We start from the raw sequence: 17,695 nt of genomic DNA on the forward strand, positions 1-17,695 counted from the left end.
GTACCCCCCCCCCCAAAAAAAAAAATCAGTAAAAAAACAAAAACAAAAAAGAAATCATCAAGCGATCCTCCCGTTTCTAATCAGGAAAAAATGTGAGCAAATAAGCCAAAGCTAGAAAGCAGAAAATCCAGACTTTCATTTGGGACACACGGGGCAGAAGATGGAGCTGTTCAATGAAAATCAGTTACAGTACTAACTTATATAACCCAGAGGACAAAAAAAAAAAATCCAAACTGTTAAATTACCTTGGCGTAATGTCACCGTTTCCACCAAACAGGCGTCGATGGGACGGCGTCAAGAATCTCACCGCTTGTCACTAGTTCAGAGATACACAAACACATTAAGACTGTAACTGTCCGGGACTGTAGGAATCACATGATGTGAGTTCTGCTTGATGATTAAATATCGTTTTAACGGCAGAATATGGGCCAAGAATTGCATACGAGGGAGCAGAAAGGACAGGGCTTTATTTCAACCCCGGGCAGTTTTTGTATCATTACAAAATGATGTTAACCACAGAAAAGGACTATTATTTTTTTTTCTTTCACTTTTAAACTTGAACCAGCTCTGAAATAGTTTCCATCAAAAAAAAAAAAAAACTGCCATTACGAAGTGTTTCATTTTCTGCACATACAAACATGTTTACTGTGGAACAGCCGTCCTTTTAATTGCTGATTCAAACATCTGCTCTTGTTCAAACCGCCGCATTATAAGATAATAATAAGATAATAATGCGGCGGAGTTCCGACTTTTCCAAATATTAGCTTTATTAAAATTTTAAAGTGATGACATGAATTTCAATTCAAGTCATTACACATACTTTATTCATATGACGACCCAATTTCGCCCATATAAATCCACTGTATATTATGTAATTTTCCTTGAATACAGATGTGCTTTCCTTGAAAACGTTGAACTTTGCTAAACGCCGAGATGATCACCAGGATAAATTGTTAAGACTACAACCAATACATTTTCAAATATACAGACGACGAATGTAATGGAGTACTGAATGATGAAACAATACAGTGCTTCCCGCCACAATCTATAGCTGTATTTCCGACTCCAAGAGGCTTGCAGTTAGAGGTCCTGAATCTAGTCTGATACCCCCAACGCCAGTCTCGGAGATAACTGGTGAGGCACTGGGGGTTCGGATGGTGAGTAAAGACAGTGATGGGGAGAAATTGGGGGTCATTGCTGTGGGAGTGAGTCCTGTGTTCCTGGCCAAGGGAGAATAGGCATATTTAGGGTAAGAAGGCCTCCTGTCTAGGGTAGGCATACGTGGTGGGACAGTCCTGATACCAGGCTGGGCCACTCCTGTTATAAGAGGCGGCGGGTACATGAGACAGCTTGCCTCAGCTGCTAAGTCCTCATGGCCGCCCTGGAGCTCCTCATCAGGGAGCATTCCAATATCAGTAAAGACGGAGGCCAGCGGCTGGAAGCTTGGTTCCCAGTCCAGGAGATAGTCCCAGCTATAACTACCACCGAGCTGTTCCTCTGGACACACCAGTGAGGAAAGAGACCCAGCACAGGCATGGCTTTTTGAGAGAGGGATGTATCCTCTCATCCTCAGGCACTCCTCCAAATCACTCACCCTAATCACTGCAGGGAGTAGCCCCTCACCCCCTCCCTCATCTTTGAAGTGGTGGAGGCTCTCTGTACTGGTCATTCCTATGGCTAGGCCTGTGTTGATGGATGCGATGTGCTCTGGCCCTACATCAACTGAGTGGTGGGAGATATTGTCGCTAGGAATGTCTGGGATCTGTGAAATCTGTTTGCTTTGCATGGATCCAGCTCTTCTACGGCAAGGGTACTCATTAATCCATTTGATCTCCTGGTCTTCTGCTGTCTCACCTTCTGCGGAACCACGGCCACTTGAGTCTGATTGCCTGTATGGGTTGGATATATCCTTTTTTATCAAAGCGCTATTGGGCCATTTTAAATCCTGCAGACAGAAGGCATTTTGCGATTGACTACTAGACCTGCCGAATGAGCCTGTTCCATGGTTCAAATTCACAGCAATGGCAGCAGCCTTTTTGATGGCAGCGTCTTTAATCTTGTATCTAAGAACCAGGGCCACAAAAATGAGGAGAAGGAGAAGAAACATTATCAGTGACACACCCAGACTGAGCATGTGAACGTTGAGGGGCACACTGACAAGCGCCTCTGCTGAGCTGGAGATGTTGATGGACACCACACAGGTAGTGGTCCTGGAGTCTAATCTGGGACTGCCTGCAGATACTGCCAGCTCCACAATGTTTTCTGTGGCATGGCTACCCCTTCTGCGATACACAGGGCCTGATACAAAGATGGCACCAATTGTTTTGTTAATGGCGAAAAATGGTGAGCGTTTTATCAGGGAATACTCAACCAATCCATCCACTCCTCCATCATGGTCCATGGCCATCACATAGCCAACTGTCTGCCCTGATTTGGCATTCTCAGGCAGGACGAAGTGGTACTCTCTCTGGGTGAAGACAGGGCTGAACTCATCCACTCCCTTGATGGCCACTTGAACTCGCAGTGTAGCTGCTTTGTTACCTTTATCCCTGGCCTCCACCATAAAGCAGTATTCACTCTCGCGCTCATAATCAAAAGTCTGCCTGGTATAGATGTCGCCTGTGAGGGGGTCAATGGCAAAGGCCTCCTTCTTGTCAGGGTTTCCACTGCCGTAGTCCATGAAACAAGAGGAGATAATGGAGTAGGTGAGCTGGCCGTAGGGCCCCAAGTCATTGTCAACTGCATGGACTGAACAGGCCGGGGTAAAGGCTGGAAGGTTCTCCGACACAGAACAGTTAACTATGGGGAACATAAAATAGGGAGTATTATCATTCTCATCCAACACTGTGATGTAGACCACAGTAAAAGCCACTTTTCGGTCTTCAGATGAGTCTCCACCATCAGATGCCTTGATGGTCAGGGTATACTTCGAGCATTCCTCATAGTCAAGAGAGTGGTTGACCATCAATAGGCCAGACTGGCGGTTCAACTTGAGGTGACTTCCACTGCTCTCTGAGATTATGTCGTATCGCAGTAGGCTATTGATGCCTAGATCTGGGTCATGAGCACTGACCTGGACTAACCAGGTGCCTGCTAAACTGTTCTCGCTCACCTGGGCATAGTACTCTGCACTTGAAAAAACAGGAGCATTGTCATTGACATCTGTTACAGTCACCATAACCAGTGTGGAGCTGTTAAGTGGGGGTACTCCTCGATCAGAAACCCTCACTGTTAGTGTGTAGTTCTCTCTGGTTTCACGATCCAAAGGGTTACACAGAACAAGTTTTCCTATATGCCTTTGCTGGCTCTTAATTTGAACCATATTCACTTCCAGACAAAACCGCCTCTCCTCATTTCCCCTGATGATAGCATAGTCTAAGTGGGTATTTTCAGGGGCCCAGTCTTGGTCCTCTACAGAGAAGGTCAATAGGTTTGTGCCTATGGAGGTGTCCTCCGGGACAGTGAGCGTGTAGCTGTCTTGCTGAAAGAGAGGTGCATGGTCATTGGTGTCCAGAATCTCCACATCTATGGACGTGACAGTAGAACGTATGGGATCTCCCCCATCTCTGGCCTCAACCAAAAGCTGGATCAGGTTGCTGCCGGTGATGATGTTTAGGGGCTTGTTGATGAACACGGATCCTGAAAGGCAGACAAATGAGTAAGTTTCTTCAAATAGTTTTTAAATGCACTATTTAGGAAAAAAAAGCTTTTTTTTTCCAAATTGATTTAAACTACAGAAGCTTCAGGAATTCCATATGAAAGCTAAAAAATAATTTCAAATATAAAATTACCACAGATGTATTTGTCAAAACAACGTACAGTCTAAACATATATTCACACTTATGCTTGTTTAAATGTTCAAGACATTTACTTGAAAATATACAGAAACCCAATGTTCTTACTGCAATATTTATATACAGTGATATATTAGTCTAGATATAGAATTTTGAGTCTAAAATCATTTAATGTTTGACACCATGATGCTGCATCACTGTTTCAGTGTATCATTCTGATGCCCCTGCTGGGCTTTCGTTATATTGAGGGCTGAATGAAAGGAGAATTCTCTTTTTAGAAACACATAGACAACAGGGAATGAATCCACCACACTAAGCACCTCATTGAATTTCTAGATATCCATAGGACAGGCTCCCGAGAGCTTCACTCAACACTGATGCGAGCCTCTCTTAATACCGCAAAACACGGCACACGCATTTCTCAGATATTACATTTTAAATGTAAATAAATGGTAAATGGACTGCATTTATATAGCACTTTTCTAGCTTCAACAGCCACTCAAAGTGCTTCACAATCAATGAATGCCTCACATTCACATACGCACACACACACACACACACACACACACACACACACACACACACTCATACACAAACGGTAGTGTCCACCATTGCAAGGTAAAAACCAGCTCATCAGGGGGGCGGTTTGCAAGGAGGAGCCAAGGATCGAACCGGCGACCCTTTAGTTACCCGGCGGCCTGCTCTACCTCCGAGCCGCTGTCAGCCCGTTTGAGAGTGAAATGAACGGGGGAAACAAATTGAACTTAAGTGGAAAAGGATCGGATTTGTCCTCATTTGTGGGGTTTTTTTTGGAATCCGCTGAATTTAAAATGGGAGTTAATAGGAGAGATTGCTCCTTTGCTTGGATTTGTTTTGATGACTTCTAATCACCTGTTTCTTCCACTAAATCTCACTCTGCGCTCTCTCCCTCTCCCTCTCTCTCTCTCTCTCTGTATCTAGATTCTCTGGAGACGTCTGCATGGCCAAGCCTGTAAAAATATAAACACTAGAGGAGAGTTCTACTGGCAGGGTAAATACTCTCAATGACCTTTGCTGCAGTATGGACAACCACATACAACTCTTTTTGTTGGCATACCCTCTTTTCATAGGCACAAACCGTAAAATAAATTCACTTGTGCAGGAAAAAAAAAAGGGGTCCTGTGAATGCCAGACATTCATAAGACGTGCACCGTATAAAAGAACGTAGTAATAGCCTTAAAACTTTTAAAATGTTTGACGGGACATGAAGCAGAGGAGAGACGTCATCCTTGGATTGGTGTCGATTAAGAAGAACTGCCTCGGGTTTTAAAAATTAGAAACTTTATATCTTGCACCAAGACTGAACCATTACTTTACACTCACACTACTCAAAAGTGTTAGAAGATAAATCAAGTGAATAATGAGGTTATATGGGGGTCTGTACTTTAATAGGGTATTTGGCGAGTGTAAAATCTGGTGTGACATTTGGGTTATTCACGCATGGTTCTTCTGGCAGTTGTTGGTCTTACCATTATCCGGAATGATGTAAAAGCCCTGAAAAGGAGGTGACAGCAGTCTGTAGGTCACTTTGCCGTTGAGGCCAGAATCTCTGTCAGTAGCTGACACAGACATGACTTGTGTGTCAGCTGGGGCCAGCTCCGACAGTTCCACCTGGAACAGAGATCAAAAATTTAGCCGCAACTGCATCAAGATCAGCACGCTTCAAAGAATGAGTCCAATGAATCCAAAATTGTACATTAACAAATACTTGTTTCAAATATTGTTTATGATTTGATGCCCTGGACATGCTTGTCTGGGGATCCCTTCCCATTATTCAATCGATGCTCAACTTAAGTAAGAGGAGTAAGAGGAGTGTGTTACCTGATAAGAGACCCGAGTGAAGACGGGAGCGTTGTCATTGACATCCAGCACTTTAACTTTAACCTCCCCTGTGGTCTGATGGAGGGAGTCAGATGCCAAAATCCTCAGAGTGTGCTCCGTCTGCCACTCATGGTCCAACGAACATGTCAGCGTTACCACACCAGTGTAGCAGTCAATCGCGAAGCAATTGTCAGTGTTCTCTGCAAAGCTGTAGGTAATGGCCGAGCTGAGATCCACATCATTGGCGATCACCTGGGTCACCATGTGTCCCGCAGGCAGATCTGCAGTGAAACATAACAGAACAGAAAATTCTTTATTAGTCATTTTGTACATACATACAAATGAAATTCACTCTCTGCATTTAACCCATCCTAGTTGTGTAGCTAGCAGCAGTGGGCGGCCGCTGTGCAGTACCCAGCGACCAACTCCAGTTCTTCTCTCAATTGCCTTGGTCAGGGGCACAGACAGGGGTATTAACCCTAACATGCATGCCTTTTTTGATGAGTACCCTGAGGAAACCCATGAAGACACAGGGAGAACACGCAAACTCCACACAGAAAGGACCTAGGATGGCCTGGGGTTCGAACCCAGGACCCTCTCGCTGTGAGGCAACAGTGCTAACCACTGGGCCACCATGCTGCCCATTAGATATAAAAATTAAGTGGGCTATTTTATACACACTGTAGATAATAAAGCAATTACACCACTTTACTATGCCAGTAGATATTTTATATTAGATAGCCGCCCCAAATTGTTTACTTCCTGACGACAACCCATTTGTGAAAGCAGTCAGAGAACGTGGCACACTGTTGGGTCTTACTCTCTGCCACAACCACAGGCTCCATCGGCGGAATGGAAGGGCTGTTATCATTTACGTCCACCACTTGGACCCTCACGGTGGCAGTGCTGCTGAGGGGAGGGCTCCCCCTGTCCGTGGCCCGCAGCACCAGCCTGCAATGTGAGTGGGAGAAAGATAATCACTGCGTTAGATTCTCCATGTACATAAAAGAGCAGCACAAACCCTAAGTCATGCTAGAGCGACAGTTTGGAAAGATAAGGTAATATTTGTTTCCGGAAGTCTCATGAGTAAATTGAGCAAATTTAAAAGAATTTAGATAAAATAAAATAAATTGTGTATTAGTATAATGTGTATACAGTCATTTCATGTGAATTAACTTCAAAAACTATTGGTCGAAGTTGCCTTCTGACAGATGAAACTCTGTTCCGGCTCATGCAGACAGGATGCACAAACACTGACACTGACATTCAGTCTGTTGTGCGCCAGCAGGAGAGGCCACAAGTATCTCAATACGACAGAACTTTATACTGATCCACCTGTGGGTGATTTTCAGTAGCTTTCAACGGCTTTATCAGTGTATGAATGTGTGTGTGAGTGGGTGAATGTGAGTCATACGTCGTAAAAAAAAAAAAGCACTTTGAGTGGTCGGTAAACTAGAAAAGTGCTATATAAAATACAGTCAGTTTACCATTCCCCCTTTAATCTAATTTCACCATAGTTCAAATATCATAATACATAAAACTGTCAAACGGCCATTAAGTTTTGAAGCCGGCGCACTTGTACGAGGAGGTGATCTCACGGTCCAGCACCACGTTGGTAGTGAGGATCCCATGCACAGAGTCCAAGGTGAATGCATCGTTATGGTCACCAGACACAATGGAGTAGTCAATCTGCCCGTTCAGCCCACTGTCAGCATCCGATGCGAACACCTGCAGCAAACGATGGACCGAGAAATTTAAATCACAATTTGACCCATGTGACCTGACAGTACAGTGATTAACATTCAGTGCAGCAGTGGGGAGGCAGGAAGAGATGGAAACGGATGATCTGCTGTGGCGACCCCTAACAGGAGCAGCTGAAAGTAGTAGTAGTGGGGAGGTGCACACTCATTATCCGACTATAAAATATAATATTGGTTTTGCACAGGACAAAAACAAACATAGTGTATACCTGCATTATGTCGGTGTTGTGCACGTGCCCTTCCCAAACAGCTGTTGTGTAATAGCCGCGTTCAAACACTGGAGCATTGTCATTGACGTCCTGCAGGCTGATGGAGACCCTGCAGTGGGCCGTCTGCAGGCCATCATCAGCCAGCACGACCAACTCGACCTGACGGCTCTCCTCGAAGTCCAGAGAGTCATGTTTCTGCACAGCGATTTCACCTGAGCGAGGGAGGGGAAGGCCAAAGTTAGCTCCTGATACCCGTAACAGCCAGCGTATTATACATGGACATGAAAAGAAAACGATAGCGCAGGATTTTACAGTGGCTCGTGAAATTTAATCCTGCAGCAATATTAAATGACGCTGTTTTGACATTCTGTGTCAACATTATCATAATTTGCATTACATTTGATGTGCATTTGAAACCTATGAAATATAACGTCGTAATTGAAAACACAAGACAATCCTATGAGACGGGCGGAAAAGGTCCGAAGATAGCAGCCAAAACAGAATGTTTTCCGGGAAATACCTTTACAGTATAAACACCGGGATGAATTTAAAGAATTTAAGGAGACACGGAAAACAGGAGAAAGGCCCAAAAGAAGTGAGGCGGTTGAGACGGATATGAAGAAAGAGATAATCCTAGAGACGGACCTCAAGAACTGGAAAGCTAGGATTATCGGTATGGAAGGACTTGGAAAAGTAGAACGGAGAAGTGAAGGAGTGTTTTGAGCTTATAGTTTCACTGAAATTACAAAAAAAAAAGGAATTCTGTCTGCCCGTGGTACTGAGCAAATCGAGGTCCGAAGACATCAGATTGACACATAAGAAACGGTGAGAATATTTTGTTAGTAAATTGAATTGAAATACACTCTCATAAGATTCTTACCCGTGTGTCGGTTTATAGTGAAAATTCCTCTCTCGTTGCCACTGAAAATGCTATACGCAACCCTCCGTCCACTTGTGGTTTGGTCGTGGGCGTCAACTTTTGTAATCCATGTGCCTTGACAGAGAGTAAATGACATGAGTTACATTTCCTTAGGCTGTTTATGGACACAAGCGAGTTAAGATGAACTGAGGTGGGAAAACGTACCAGCTCTGCTGTTCTCACTGACGGAAGCATTGTAGTCTCCGCTTGTGAATCGCAGGCGTTCCAGTTCTCCCTTCAGGTGGATGAAGACCAGGCAGGTGGAGGTTAGAGCTGGCACTCCTCGGTCTTCCACCAGAACCTGCAACTTCCTCCCAGAGAAATCTGCTCTCAGCCGCCTTCTCAGTAAAATCTCCCCTGACGTACCATTGAGATCAAAAACACCGTCGTCCTCGGACAGACTAAACTGCACCGTCCCATTTTCACCGCGGTCACCATCTGTTGCGGTCACGGTTGCAACTACTTGGTTGGGCAGAGTCCTCATGGTTATCCATGTGTTGATGACGTTCTGGCTGCAAGCTGGCATGTTGTCATTCACGTCCTCTACCTCTATGGTCACCAAGGCCACGGAGCTTTGTGGTCCCCTTGTGCAGCCATCAGTAGCTACAGCTTTAAAGGTGTACTGAGCCCTGCTCTCCCTGTCCAGAGGGCGGGTGGTGTGGATAACACCTGTAGAAGCATCCACTGAGAAGGCCCCCTGGCTACTGTCCTCTGTGAGGGAGTAGGTTACTTCTCCATTGAGCCCATCATCGGGGTCCAACGCACTAACATGAAGGACCACAGTTCCTGCAGGTAGCCCCTCACTGATGGATGCACAATAGTCGTTATGAGTGAACGAGGGTCTGTTATCATTCTGGTCCAGAAGCACCAGCTGGAGCTGGGTGGAGGCGCTGAGGGGGTCAGGGCCACAGTCACGGGCCTGTATGGTGAGCGTGTAGTTCTGCCTGTCCTCCCGATCAAGAGCTTCTGTGGTGCTGATAGCGCCTGTGTGAGCGTTGATGATGAAACGACCACCATAGTTTTCGCCTGGAGAAAACAATGTCAAGTCAAATCTGTTTGTAAAGCCTTAAATCACAATTTAGTCCCAGTGTGCAACGTATGACAGCCGCTATCCTTAGACTCTCAATTAGGATGAGAAAAAATTCAATGGAAAAAACTTGGTCAGGAAAAAAAAAAAAAGGAGAAACCTCTGAAAGAGCAATAGAGGAGGGATCCCTGATCCAGGACAGATAGAAATGTAATTGGTGATGAGTGGCCATAGTAGACAAACAGTACCAGATTTACACTAACCACTCAGTAAGGCTCTAAATGATTACTCACATTATAGCAAAATAATACAGAATATATACACTAAATACATATTTTCATTGGGAGGGACATTTTCATTGGGAGTGACGAAGAAGGACAGGATTAGGAACAATTATATTAGAGGGACAGCTCAGGTTGGACGGTTTGGAGACAAAGCAAGAGAGGTAAGATTGAGATGGCTTGGACATGTTTGGAGGAGAGATGTTGGGTATATTAGGAGAAGGATGCTGAATATGGAGCTGCCAGGGAAGAGGAAAAGAGGAAGGCCAAAGAGGAGGTTTATGGATGTGGTGAGGGAGGACATGCAGGTGGCTGGTGTGACAGAGGAAGATGAAGAGGACAGGAAGAGATGGAAACGGATGATCCACTGTGACGACCCCTAACGGGAGCAGCCGAAAGTAGCAGTAGTAGATATACACTAAATATATGAGTTATAGTTATGGAAAAACAGTCAAAATGTTATATATATATATATATATATATATATATATATATATATATATATATATATATATATATATATATATATATATAAATTTGAACTGTTTCTCCATATATATATAAAATCCAGTGATTCAAGTAAATTCTTTATGAGACAGTATAAGCTGTACTGTCTCATAAAAATTTTCTTGAATCACTGGATTATGTGCTCCTTATTTATTGAGCTCTTTTCCTATCATTGAATGTTTCTTTTAACAGTTTTATATATATATATACACACACACACACACACACACACACACACACACACACACACACACACACACACACACACACATACATACGTGTGTGTGTGTGTGTGTGTGTGTGTGTATGTATGTGTGTATGTATATATGTAGTATATGGTGTTCCCCTATAACTTGTGTAATCACACATAAACTAATATGAAATGGAATGCAAACCATCACTTTATGTTGGGACAACTGATAGAAGTTACAACTAAAACGTTAGTGTGTGGTATGATACTATCTGGACATGTCACCTGGTATGGAGTAGTGTATGGTGCCGTTGTCTCCATAGTCTGGGTCAGAAGCCTGGACCGTATGGATGACGCCAGGGTGCAGGTTTTCTGGCAAGCTGATATGAAAGTATGCCTGCATAAACTCTGGTGGGTTGTCATTGTCGTCCATCACTGAGCACAACACCGTGGCCGTTCCTGAGAGAGGCAGCGTGCCGCTGTCACGACCCTGGACTGGGACGGGAATAAAGCAATATCAGAGATTAAAGTGGCTATGTGTAGGATTTTCTCATTGATATAATGCAAGTTTCATTTATTTAGTGTAGCTGATAGGGGCGTTACACATAAATAAACATTACTGTAAATGTGCCAGAGTTAGCCAGAAGGCTAGTTTTCATTTGTAGTCATGATGATGATATGCTAGAGAAAAGAATTACTTCCTCTTTCGCGATAAGTAGATCATGATGGCCTATGGTTTTCATTCAGGCTCTGGGACTAAATACCCAACAAAAGCACCACTTCCTTTGGATAGCACACCTACTGTATATGTTTAAAACCACTTGGAGAGAAATAAACAACTCGATATACACCCTGACCTATGAAACAAAGCACACACTGATGAGCCAAAACATTGTGACCAGGTCAACCGAATGATGCTGATCATCTCCAAACGATTCTCAACTCAACTTTACTTAAACAGCACTTTACACACAACACAGGTGATCCAAAGTGCTTTACAGTGCACACAGAGGAAACAAAAGAAACAAAAAAACAGGAGAGAAGAAAAAAACAGAGTGATTATAGTAATATCCTGCTTATCCTGCTCTCAGGGTCATGGGGATGCTGGAGCCTATCCCAGCAGTCAGCAGACGGGGAGACACCCTGGACAGGCCGCTGGGCCACCACACAGAGCCCACACACACACACACACACACATTCTCACCTAGGGGCAATTTAGTACGGCCGATTCACCTGACCTACATGTCTTTGGACTGTGGGAGGAAACCGGAGCACCTGAGGAAACCCACGCAGACACGGGGAGAACATGCAAACTCCACACAGAGGACGACCCGGGATGACCCACCCCCAAGGTTGGACTACCCCAGGGCTCAAACCCAGAACTTTCTTGCTGTGAGGCGACTGCACTAACCACTGCGCCACCATGTCGCCTGGCATTGTCGGCAGGACGGTAGTAATAATGATAATGATAATAATAATAACAATAATAATAATAGTAAAGGCACGTGGGCACACAGAGCCCATAATGACAACACAGGCCTACAGAGACTTCAGGAGAGATACCTGAGCTGGTTGAGTTAGGCACAGTTAAAAGCTAATGAGTAAACGTGTGTTTTAAGATGACGCTTGAAACTCTCAATAGTGGGGGAGAATTGGATGGTGAGAGGAAGAGAATTCCATAGTTTTGGGGTAGCGATAGACAAGGCCCTGTCCCCATAACCCTTAGTAATGGATCTAGGGACAGACAGAAGGCTTTGGTCAGATGATCTCAGTTCTCTTACAGACAGTGTGATATGGGGGCAGGAGTTCTGTAATGTAAGACGGGGCGGGACTATTTAACACTTTGTAGACAAACATCAGGATTTTAAAAACTGCAGCTAAAAGGCAGCCAGTGTAGGGAGATGTCATGGTCTGGGTAGATTAGACGGTAAGTGAACAATCAGTTCTCGCAGTCAACGTGTTGGACGCAAGAGAAATGGGCAGGAGTAAAGACCTGAGTGCCTTCTTGAAAAGGGCCAAATTGTTATGGCCAGATGACTGGGTCAGAGCACCTCTAAAACAGCAAGGCTTGTGGGGTGCTCCCGGTCACAGTGGTGAGTACCTACCGACAGTGGTCTGAGGAGGGACAAGTGCTTACAATGGGCACGCGAGCGTCAGAACTGGACCTTGGAGCAGTGAAAGAAGGTCTCCTGGTCCGATGAGTCCAGTTTTCTTTTAGATCATGTGGATGGCGGTGTACATGTGCATCATTTACCTGGGGAAGTGATGGCACCAGGATGCACTGTGGGAAGACAACAAGCTGATGGATGGAGTGTGATGCTCTGGACAATGTTGTGCTAGGAAACCCTGGGTCCGGCCATTCATGTGGATGTCAATTTGACACGTGCCAACTACCTAAACATAGTTTTACAGTCCAGGTTCACCCCTTCATGTCAATGGTATTCCCTGATGGGAGTGGCCTTTTTCAGCAGTCCTGCCACACTGCACACATTGTTCAGGAATGGTTTGAGGAACATGATGATGTAGTCAAAGTGTTGCCCTGTCCTCCAAATTCTCCAGACCTCAATCTGATTGAGCATCTGTGGGATGTGCTGGACTGACAAGTCCGCTTCACCTCGCAACTTAGAGGACTTGGAAGATCTGCTGCTGTGGGTGTCCGGGTAGCATAGCAGTCTATTCCGTTGCCTACCAACACAGGGATTGCCAGTTCGAATCCCCGTGTTACCTCCGGCTTGGTAGGGCGTCCCTACAGACACAATTGGCTGTGTCTGCGGGTGGGAAGCAGGATGTTGGGTATGCGTCCTAGTCGCTGCACTAGCTCCTTCTTTGGTCGGTTGGAGCGCCTGTCGGGGGGGGGGGGGGGCGGGGACTGGGGAGAATAGCGTGATCCTCCTACGCGCTACGTCCCCCTGGCGAAACTCCTCACTGTCAGGTGAAAAGAAGCGGCTGGCAACTCCACATGTATCGGAGGAGGCATGTGGCAGTCTGCAACCCTCCCCGGATCAGCAGAGGGGGTGGAGCAGCGACTGGGACAGCTCAGAAGAGTGGGATAATTGGCCGGACACAATTAGGAGAAAAATGGAGAACCCCCCCCCCCCCCAAGATCTGCCTATTGTTTTGGTGCCGGATACCACAGGACACCTTCAGGGGTCTCGTAGAGTCCATGCCTTGGCAGGTCGGCGCTGTTTTGGCCGCACACGGAGGACCAACAGCATATCAGGCAGGTGGTCATAATGTTTTGGCTCATTGGTGTAATTTGCTAGTACGGCAGTCTATTTGATAATGACATCTATAGACAAAATCCTATAAGGGCTACACTTAAAAGGTCTTGGAAATTCACACTAATAAAAGCTGATCGTGTTTTGCTCCTCTTCAGCCAGGGCCGCATGAACACTGGTGGGGTCGGCATTTACAGTCTTAAAATAGCGCAATAAACTGTTTTTTGTGTGTTTTCTCGGGTTCTAGCTTAATGTATGCCGACCCAAGCGTTCATCATATTGTGTATCAAGCAACATTTTTCAAGCCAGTACTGTAAGGAAGCTTTGGATACACGAATAAGCCTGTTGACATTATGCATACTGCAGCAACATTTAGTGCCCTCTGATATAAATATGATTTTTTTTTTTTTACCTAGACCTTTCCCAAAATTAATCTGCAGCAATGGAAACTTGGCCAGACATTTGCTGGTATTTCACAATAATGTCTGTGTTCCTGGCACAGCATCAAGACATTTTGGCTTTCCTGTTATTATATTTCTTTATTAGATATAATTGTTCGTCCAACCCCCCGACTGTACAAATATCATGATACCAACATCTGAAAGTAGTTTATTACTAAACATTGCAAAAATATTTTGAATGTAATTACATGCCTGTGAGGGGGGAGAAAAAAATACTTCAAAAGGGTCCCGGGGTAAAATGGGTAGGGTAAAATGCGGTAGTGCAGGCAGAAGAGGTTGGTTATACATCAGCTCCTTAAAAAGGTCCACTGTTTCCTTGACATAAATCAATCTGGCAAGTAATGTTGCATTCATACAGAGGTACGACCCCGAGTTCTTTACGACTTTGGCTGTGAAGCTCAGAGAGTTTGGACTATTTTTTTTTTCTTCTAGGGTATTTTATAGATCCCTGCAGTGGAAAGATGTAACAGGCCAGCCAGTGACTTAAAACGTGTCGCCAAGCGAGATCGTTTTACAAAATCCAGCATAACAGACTTTTAAAGTGGTTTACGGCCACAGCTGCACTTATATCTCAGAGATCTCAACCTCCATAGCCCTCAAAAGGGGTTTTTACCGCGTCCGTCATGACGATGATGCGAAAAACGCAGTGATTTCAGTTCCTGTCTTAAATGTGTTCCGTTTCTGCTGGTACGGGTCGCCTTGCGGCTTCGTAGCTTCATTTCTCAAACCAGTCCGTTGATAAATTCACATACTCCAAAAATTATTTTTACTCCTTTCTGCGGCCAATTACCACTCTCCTCACGTGTGCACTGCCCCTACTGTCTCATGGGAGGGACTGGTCTTAACTATGTTTGGATGAGCGGCTTTGTGCGCATGCATGTTGTGTGTGTGTGTGTGTGTGTGTGTCCGTGAGGGAGACTGGTTTATAGCAGTGTGTAAGTGTTCATATGCGCTACCTCTGAGGGTGAAATGTTGATGCTGCTCTCTGTCCAGGTGGGCGGTAGTAGCGATCACTCCAGTGTGAGGGTGGATGCTGAAGAACTCGTAGCCGGGGCCGGGCAGCAGGCTGTACCACACCACAGCGTTCTCGTCTGTGTTTGGTACAGAGGATTAAAAGGACGGCTGATAAGTGTTGCAGCAAGGAATGCGAATCTTTACTTACAGCATTGTTACAGAAAAAAATATAGAAAAAAAAGGAATTAAATGGGAAAAAATGACCATGGTGATTATTTATTTATTTGAATTCCCCCCTTTTTCTTCTTCGCCCCAGCTGTATCAGGCCAATTACCCCCCTCTTCCGAGCCGTCCCGGTCTCTGCTCCACCCCATCTGCCGATCCGGGGAGGGCTGCAGACTACCACATGCCTCCTCCGGTACATGTGGTGGGGTCGCCAGCCGCTTCTTTTCACCTGACAGCGAGGAGTTTTGCCAGGGGGACGTAGCGTGTGGGAGGATCACACTACCCCCCCCCCAAACAGGCGCTTCTGACCGACCAGAGGAGGCGCTAGTGCAGCGACCAGGACACATACCTACATCCGGCTTCCCACCCGCAGACACGGCCAACTGTGTTTGTAGGGACGCCCGATCGAGCCGGAGGCAACATGGCGATTCGAACCAGCAATCCCCATGTTGGTAGGCAACAGAATACACCACTATGCTACTCAGACGCCCCTTGATCATGGCGATTACAATCACGATTAATTAAGCCTGTGACTGACAGACTCTAGACACTATATATTCAAAAGAAAGTAAACACATAAAATGATCCAGTTCATATGAACAATCCTCCTCTCTCTGTGAGATTAGAGCACCTCTGCACTGCACTGCTTTCCCAGACACTTATGATTTCCATCAAAGACAGCGAAGCTCTATTTTTGTGCAATATATAAATTAATGTTGCCTAAAAAAAAACCTCTACATCACTCCGTTTAATCTGAACTCTGAATACATTAATAAAAATTCCACTCCTAAATCTCAGTTAAGCACATCATTAGGTCACCGCACGTTTATATACCCGTCCTTTTCAGAAAGGCCTTATCTGATTGCTAGACCGAAAGCAGGACCATGTGTATAAATCACCGCAGATACGATCTGTCACCTTCACAAATGACATGGAAAAAGGCCTTGGCTAGCCTTCAACTGACCCGTGTACCGCACTTATTATCCAAGGCCAGGATAACGGTTCTCCTGTAGACCAATATGCCCTCTCACATGGCAATATCCCCAGGCTACCCCGAAGATGAATATTCATTTTTCTTGGCCATCTAGCTTCGCAAATATTTGGATGGTTTTCTATCGTCATTCCACTTGCAGAAACACGGTAAGTACCATTAGGTTGGATTAAAGACGTATTGTATTTAAGAGCGGTGGTGATGAGTGGCGAGGCCGAGCTGGAGGCACTAAATCCCCTCATACACAGAGACATGCGCTGGCTTAAACTGCAGAGTCTTGAAACGAACCATTAAATTGGAACAATGAGAAGTCGCCACACACTCGAAGCTCTTGATGCACATATTTATCATACAACAACTGACGTTTTGGCGGCCCGCGGCGCCCTCATCAGGGTTGTGCAAACACAATGAAGGCAACCACGGAATGCATTTCAGGATATATTGCATATAGGGTTACTTGATTGAAGGCGGCCTGAACGAAGCCAGCCATTAATGGCAGCTGCTGCAAAACTATGCATGAGGTTTGTATCAGCTCACTTTCTCAGGACCGCAACGCAAACTGCCAGGGGTGCAAGTAAAACGTGCGCCTGCGCCCTGCTCAAACTCGTCCAGAGGGGCCAACAACTATAGGGGGACAATGAACCGGGGGCTTACTGGGATGGAATAAAAGTTGGTGTGAGAGCTTTTAGGGGTCAATATGTTCAGATGGGAGGATACCGAGGATGAGGGGTAACGCTGAAGGGCCTCAATAAGGCAACAGTGAAATATCCGCGCCATATATCGTGCGCTTGATACCGTAAAGCTCGCACGGCAATTTACTGTCGTACTTTTTGCAGAAATGACTCCAGCTTTGCCCAGTGCATACATTTACGGGTTAGTCATCCAGCGTTTTCTGTTCTGGTTTAAAGTAAAACCAGCGACCAGCGAGGAGAACAGACGCAGCAGAGGCTATATGAGAATGAGTTTTAAATTAGGGCAGCCGTGAGAGGATGAGAGATTTAAGAAAGCTCAGTTTCACCAAAAAATACAAACTTCTTCTTTAGCAATATTTCACCCATGAACGTGCCAACATTCTTGCTTTCCTCAAAATTTTTTACGAGGCATTTAATTTTAATTTCAAGTGTAAAAAAAAGAAAGAAGGTGCTCTAAATCAAAAACCCATTTAAAATTAACCGAGTAACGTAACATTAAGCGCCACTCAGCTGACTGCATCCGATGCACAGAAACTGGACACGAAGACCTGCAAAAGGTGAAAAACAAGCGCAAATGATAATCGAATAAGGCTGGCGGGAGGGCAGT

At 45.2% G+C, this 17,695-nt stretch overlaps 1 protein-coding gene across 1 annotated transcript in view; it reads right to left on the reverse strand.

Moving 5' to 3' along the window:
* Positions 1-899: 899 nt before the first annotated feature.
* Positions 900-17,695, reverse strand: part of dchs2 (dachsous cadherin-related 2) — a 34,079-nt gene continuing 17,283 nt past the window's right edge. The window contains exons 11-20 of the mRNA XM_056279749.1: positions 15,183-15,317; positions 10,833-11,042; positions 8,708-9,568; positions 8,504-8,617; positions 7,624-7,835; positions 7,231-7,382; positions 6,475-6,605; positions 5,655-5,935; positions 5,303-5,444; positions 900-3,639 (exon numbers count right to left, since the gene is read on the reverse strand). Of these exons, the coding sequence (XP_056135724.1) occupies positions 1,046-3,639; positions 5,303-5,444; positions 5,655-5,935; positions 6,475-6,605; positions 7,231-7,382; positions 7,624-7,835; positions 8,504-8,617; positions 8,708-9,568; positions 10,833-11,042; positions 15,183-15,317 (4,832 nt within the window). The 3' untranslated portion in view covers positions 900-1,045. The remainder of the gene's footprint in view (positions 3,640-5,302; positions 5,445-5,654; positions 5,936-6,474; positions 6,606-7,230; positions 7,383-7,623; positions 7,836-8,503; positions 8,618-8,707; positions 9,569-10,832; positions 11,043-15,182; positions 15,318-17,695) is intronic.

Source organism: Lampris incognitus, chromosome 5 (assembly GCF_029633865.1).
Source record: "Lampris incognitus isolate fLamInc1 chromosome 5, fLamInc1.hap2, whole genome shotgun sequence".
NCBI lineage: Eukaryota > Metazoa > Chordata > Actinopteri > Lampriformes > Lampridae > Lampris > Lampris incognitus.